General features: G+C 61.2%; 1 protein-coding gene across 1 annotated transcript; it reads left to right on the top strand.

Moving 5' to 3' along the window:
• The first annotated feature begins 1,474 nt into the window (after positions 1–1,474).
• Positions 1,475–5,588, top strand: ADM2 (adrenomedullin 2). Its single transcript, XM_051962593.1, has 3 exons — positions 1,475–2,021; positions 2,249–2,411; positions 4,208–5,588. The coding sequence occupies exons 2-3, from the start codon at positions 2,302–2,304 to the stop codon at positions 4,587–4,589; spliced, it is 492 nt and encodes a 163-aa protein (XP_051818553.1). The 5' UTR covers positions 1,475–2,021; positions 2,249–2,301; the 3' UTR covers positions 4,590–5,588.
• Positions 5,589–6,000: the final 412 nt, after the last annotated feature.

The following is a 6,000-nucleotide window of genomic DNA, read 5'->3' as shown; positions in this document are numbered from 1 at the left end:
GGCCTCCGGGAGCCAAGCGCTTCAGGCAGCCGGCCGGCCAGCAGAGGATTCCCAGAGCTGAAGCGCACACCTTTGTATTGGAGCTAAATGGGAATATGGTGAATGCCTGGGTCCCCAGGTGACCTAACCTTGTCCACACCTCCCCGGTCTAGAAGTGCACCTCGGGCTCGGCCTCTCCTCCCCCTTTCCCCTTGGGGTTTTGGGAGCGGGGCTGGGCGTGTGGAGGCAGAGTGGGGCAGTGCCCGGCTGGGAGCCTCCCCTCCGTGTCTCAGGGCACGTTCCTCAGGCAGGAGGGGTGAGGGAGCGAGGGAGGAGAAGGAGGGAGGGAGCAAGGACGGAGGGCTAGGTATATCTTGGCTCTCGGAGAGTGACCACAGCGGGAAGCCCTGACCACAGCAGGGACACTAGGCGCTAGGATAACTGGGACACCGATACCTTAAGCCAAGCTTCGAGTTGGACCTCATCCCACCCACCTGAGAGTCCATATGCTGGACAGAGCGCGTCCAGTGTGTCAGTGATCAGAGCCTTCCTTGAGCCTTGGTTCTTGAAGCCCCAGTGCCCTGAGCCCTTGGATCTAGCTGACATCCCAGCCCTGCCCCCCACGCTGCGTCCCCAGACCCCTTAGATCTAACCACACCCTAATTCTGCCTCCCTGAAACCCCAAACTCTGCTCCTCTGAATCCAACCCTTCAAGTTCTCTGGCTCGTTTCAAATCCTGGTTCTCTCTGATTCCCCAACTCCACATTCCCCCCCCACCTGTAGCCTTACCCCCCAATTCTCAAACTCCAGTCCCCTCAATAGCCCTGGATATCCTCCACCCCCCACCTCCCCACCCCCGCCTCCCTAGCTCTTTTAATTAGGGCAGCCAGGACCTTTCATGGAGACAGACAAGGGAGAGTCTGGCTCAGCCACGGGACCTCCCGGCCATGCCCCCCCTCCCATTCCTCCAAAGTGGGAGACTGGCCAATATCCAGGGGCTTCCCAGCAGGGAATGAGATTCCCGGTGCTAGGCTGGGAACTTGGAGCTGTTGTCTCCTACCATTCCACCCTTCCAAGCAACGATTTAGCTTGTTTGTCCTGCTGAGCGCCCCTACCCTCAGTCCCAGGGCAACATGGGAATAGTCTGAAGGAGGCTCCCGGCTCTCCTCCTCACCCTCATTTGCCACTTATATCACCCAGATAGCATTAGGGGGATGGAGTTAGTCCTTAGTGAAGGTGAAGTCCCTGGGATTGGGGCAGTCAGGGCAGCCTTGGGGGGCAGAGGGGAGGGCTCTAAAGCTGAGGTGCTGAGGGAGGTTATTTGGGGGGAAGTGGTACTATTTGAGAAGTTCTAGGACCCTAAGCATAGGGGATTAGAGGGCTTCCAGTGAAGAGTTACCTTTAGAAGTCACAATGGGGAAAGTGAGGCAAAAAAAAAAAAAGGGAGACACGGTGGTCCAATAATGTAAGAGTCCACATTTGAATTCAGATCTTGTAACTCGAAGGGGCACCTTTTATTCTGCACCATACTGCATCTTCTACCTAATGTCTCAGGTGTTTGGGGCTCCCTATAACCAGCCAGTGCTCCCGATGGCCCTTCCAGCGGCCAGAACCCAAGAGAGACCCCGGCTGTGGCTGTTCTCCGCCCCCCCTCCCCCCCTGCTGAGGCAGGGGGTTGGGGAGCCGACTCAGGTCCCCAGCCACTGGGGCAGGAGAGCTGTGGGGGCGGGGAAGGCCGAGGGGGTGGAGAGCCGGCCAGCCCCGCCCCGGCCCGAAGGGGAATATTTAACCTGAGCAGAAGCTGGGCTCTGCCGGCTCCCGCAGACCCAGCCAGGACAGAGGCAGGACAGAGCCAGCTGGCTTCCAGACCGCTGACGGCCGCTGCGCTGACGTCCGCCCGAGGCCCCCCGAGCGGCCCTGACCCCGGAATCTCCCAGCACCCCACTTGTTCCTCCCTAGCACGTTCACCCGGGACTGACAGAGCCAGGACAGACGGGCCCCCGTGCCAACAGACAGACGGACCGCCGGAGCGCCCCTCCAAGGTCCACAGCTCCTGTTCCAGATGGGGGACGGGAAGGCGGAAAGGGGGGGACGTGGGGGGAGAGGTCCTAAGAACTAGGGCCCGGGCGGGGGTCTGGGGAAAGCAGGTCCGGGCCCGGAGGGAGGAGATTCGAGGGGGCAGGAGCCCCGGGGCCTCAAGGTGCGGAGGAAGGGGTTGGGGGCCTCGGGGGCTCACTTCGAGGCTCACTGGCAACCTTCATCTCTTCAGCCCTAGCCCGGAGCGCGGACCCCCCCACGAGCCCCGCGCAGCCCCCGCCTGCCATGGGCTGGCTCCTACCCGTCACCCTCGGTTGCATCAGCCTCCTGAGCCTCCTGCTCCCGGGCGCGCTGTCTCGGCGCGCTGGTGAGGACCCGCTGCTGGCCCGGCCCAGGTGAGTGCGACGTGGCCCCCCTCGGGGCTCAGGGTCCGCCCCCTCGGGCCCCAGCCGTCCCCTCTCACCTGCAGACCGCCCCCTGACCTACCCCTCTCCAGCCCCGGACCCCCGAGTTCTCCGAAGGCCAAACTCCGGAGCCCCAAACCCCACCCTCGTTTCTGCCAAAGGACTCCCCCTCCCCTTTGCGTCCCAGATCACCTCCAGGGGTCCAGGTCCCGGAACCTACCTCCGAGCCCCTTCAGTCACTCCGAACTGAGCCTCCCTTGATCCGTGGGCCACGGGAACCCACACCCAGTGCTTTGGGGGGTGGGGGGGCGGGGCGGGGCTGGGCGGGGCCGGCTAAAGGCCGGGAATGTGGCTCTCTCCCGCAGCACACGCAGGGTTAATGGCTGGCTAGTCCACGAGGGGGCGCCGTCCGCCGGTCTGGGTCCGGCCGAGGTGGGAGAAGGAGGTGACCGCTAGGCTCGGGGCTCGGGGAGCAGCAGCTGGTCCCTGGGCAGGCCGGCGGCACGGGGGGGATCCTGCTCAGAGTATTAAGGATAGCCAGCGTTTTCTGAAGAGTTAAGGGCTCCTTCATGAGCCGCACAGCAGCCCCGAGACATAGATGATATTCATTCCATTTTTCAGAGAGGAAAACTGAGGCAGAGATTAAGCGATTTATCCGGGATTACAGGATTAGTAAATGTGTGAGTCAGGATTTGCGCTCAGGGCCTACTGCCCTGCCTGGCTGCCTCCAGACACCCGGGTCTAAAGGGGACCGTCTTCCGCAAACTCCTCGTTTGATAAATGAGTTCCCAGATTAACTGACTTGCCCCGGCTCACCCGGGCAGTGAGCTTCAGAGACGGGATTTGAACTCGCGTCCCCTGATTGGCTCCAGTCTCAGTGAATGCCCTGTTTATAGAAGCACACTGTCCCCTTTCCTGAAGGACCGCGGCCCTCCCACACAGGGAGCCCCCAAACCAGGGTCAGATCCTCTGAGCCGGGAAATCTGGGGATACATGGGCCCTCCCCCTCACTCCCGCCCACCCTGGGGCCCAGGGTGCTGCTCCCTCCAGCTTTCTAACTGCAGGGTGAGGGAGGGGAGTGGGAGAGCTGCTGCCTATGAGTCTCACAACAGCCCTATAAAGGACTGGTCCTAACAACTAGTGCCTTGTTTTCCAGAGGGGGAAACTGAGGCTCAGAGAGAAACAGCAGGGTCACAGAACTAGCTAGAGGTCAGAGCCAGAGCTTCATTCCAAGTCCTCCCACGGCAAAACCCGCTCTCTTTCCTGGGGCCCAAGGTTCTCTCTGATATAGAGTTCACAAAAGTGGGGGGGGGCAGTCTGCAGAGAGGTCATGGATCCAGAGTGGGAAGGGGGGGCTGCTGAGATGGAGACCTGGGTGCAGAGCTGGCCGGGGAGGGCCGGGAACCCCGGAGGTGGGGGGGGGGGGGAAGGAAACCTGTAAAATCCGGGAGGCCCAGCTGAAAGCCCGCGGGTGGGCGTGAGGAAGGCCGGAACGAGGTTTGGCTTCTCCCCCGGCACTCGGGACTGGGTGGGGTCGCTGCTGCTGTCGGCCACATTCCAGGGAGCAGTGACCCATAGAGGCCTGGGAGTTGCCCTTTGCCCAGGGTAGATGGGGGTTAATGGACCATGTGACCCTGATGACTGGTGCCCATGCTGGGTTCCTGGGGGCTGTGATCTTGCCCTGGCGGTACCCCGGGGGGCATCCCCAACAGGTGGCCACGCTCATGTCTGGCAGCGTGAAGGGATCGGGAACTCGGGTTCACTGTTCCCCGTCCTTTCTTCCGCAGGAAACCCCCAGATGGGCGATACCCTCAAGACCTTACATCTGAAGCTGTGCTGAATAAGGAGCCGGTGGCTCTTGGAGGTCAGGGAGAACCCCATCTGGAGCCTCTTGTGGAACTGCGCCCTCAGCGCTCACATCACCACCGCCAACACCGTGGGAAGCTCCGGGACCACGGGGGCAAGCGAAGGGGCCAGGGGCCGAGGAGGGCCGGGGGCCGGGGCCGCAGGCACACCCGGCGCCACCACACCCAGTTCATAAGGAAGAGCTGTGCCTTCAGCACCTGCCAGCTGCAGAATCTCAGCCACCGCTTAAGGCATTTCTTGGGACAGGAGGGGAAGAAGGACTCGGCCCCCGGGAACCTCATGAGCCCCCACAGCTATGGCTGAGCAGCCAACCCCCCCCCCTTACAGCCCCCAGAACTCGGCACAGGCACCCCCGCGTGTCGCGGCCCTACTTGCGTCTCCGGATGAATTATTTTCCTCTCTGAGGCTGAGCTTTCTCATACATCAAAATGGGGGTGGCCATTGATACCGACACAATTCGCCTCATTGGGGTGTTGGGAGGGAGTGCTTTGGAAACCTTAAAATCCAAAAGAAATGGGGTATTTTGTTATTGTTATTTGTTAGTAGCCTTGTTCGGATCCCACCCGGAGCCTGCACCCGTGCCCCAACCTGTAGCAGCTCCAGGGCTCCTCCCACACAGCACCTTAAAAGTCTTTGAGTTCGGCCCTATTTTACAGATGCGGAAAATGAGACCCAGTCTCCATAACCCTTGGGGAGACACTCATGGCCCTCTAATGGGGATTAGGGATTTCCCTCTAATCCCAGGGAGATTTTCCGGAGCCCCTAACCTGGAGGAAGGTGACTAGGGTCCCTCGCTCTGGGGAGATACCCCCCAAGTCCCCTCTCCCAGGACACTTCCAGCTGCCCTTGAAAACATGAAACGGCTCAGAGGATAACCTGAGGGACCTTGGGAACTGTCCAGAACCCTTCTAATCTGGGAAATAAATGCTGAGGGCCCCTCTCAGCTTGGAAGAAATAACCTTCCTACTTCTAGGGAAGATGCTCAGTCCCCTCTAACTCCTAAGGGCCCCCTGAACCCAGGATGCTACCTGAGGGGTGCCCAGGATGCCGACCCGGGCCTAGGGCCCCTCGAATCCGGGAAGATGGCAGGGACCCCCTCATCTCCCCGGCGGTCAGGAAGAGCCTCTCAGCACGAAGGGTCCTGCACAAAGACTTGTGGAGCTCGACGCGTCTTCATTTTCTTGACCAACGTTCCCAGAGGCCTCCGGGTCCCTCTTGCCTAGTTGGGGCCGTGGGTGGGGAGGCGTAAATTATTCTTTGTAGATGTATACCTGTTCAACTAAAGCTAGCTTTGTGCATTCACTCCTGTGCCAGTGTGTGTGCCCCAGGGGAGAGGGAGCCCATTGTTGCCACTCATGCCCTAGTGAGGGGGGAGGGAGGGAGCGAGTAAGGCAAAGGGCCCTCGGTCTCATCCATGGGCGCGCCGATCCCGTTCTCCTTCCCCCCCCTCCACTCTCAGACACACACACAGAGCCAGCTCTGGCCGGGACTCGGGCTGGAGGACCCATAACCTAAAGGGAGTGTTGCTGCCTCCCGGAGGTCGGAACAGGAATAGCCAGAGCCCCTGCTCCAGATCCCCGAGCAGAATCTGAGCCAGAGAAGGAAGACTGGGGACCCTCTGAGCCTCAGCCCCGCCCCCTGTTCCACGGGAGCCCAGGCCAGGGGGCATCCCAGAAGGCTCCCGGCCTTTCCTGTGGGTGGGGGGGAGTCAGAG

This window comes from Antechinus flavipes, chromosome 5, assembly GCF_016432865.1.
Source record: "Antechinus flavipes isolate AdamAnt ecotype Samford, QLD, Australia chromosome 5, AdamAnt_v2, whole genome shotgun sequence".
Taxonomy (NCBI): Eukaryota; Metazoa; Chordata; class Mammalia; order Dasyuromorphia; family Dasyuridae; genus Antechinus; species Antechinus flavipes.
Note: the sequence above shows the minus strand (reverse complement) of the source record. Positions and strands in the feature narration are given on the sequence as shown.

Bases quoted from the DNA above. Each gene is read 5' to 3' on its own strand.
- ADM2 (XM_051962593.1), top strand. From the start codon at position 2,302: ATGGGCTGGCTCCTACCCGTCACCCTCGGTTGCATCAGCCTCCTGAGC. The intron at 2,412-4,207 runs GTGAGTGCGACG...TTTCTTCCGCAG, and splicing joins CCGCTGCTGGCCCGGCCCAG to GAAACCCCCAGATGGGCGAT.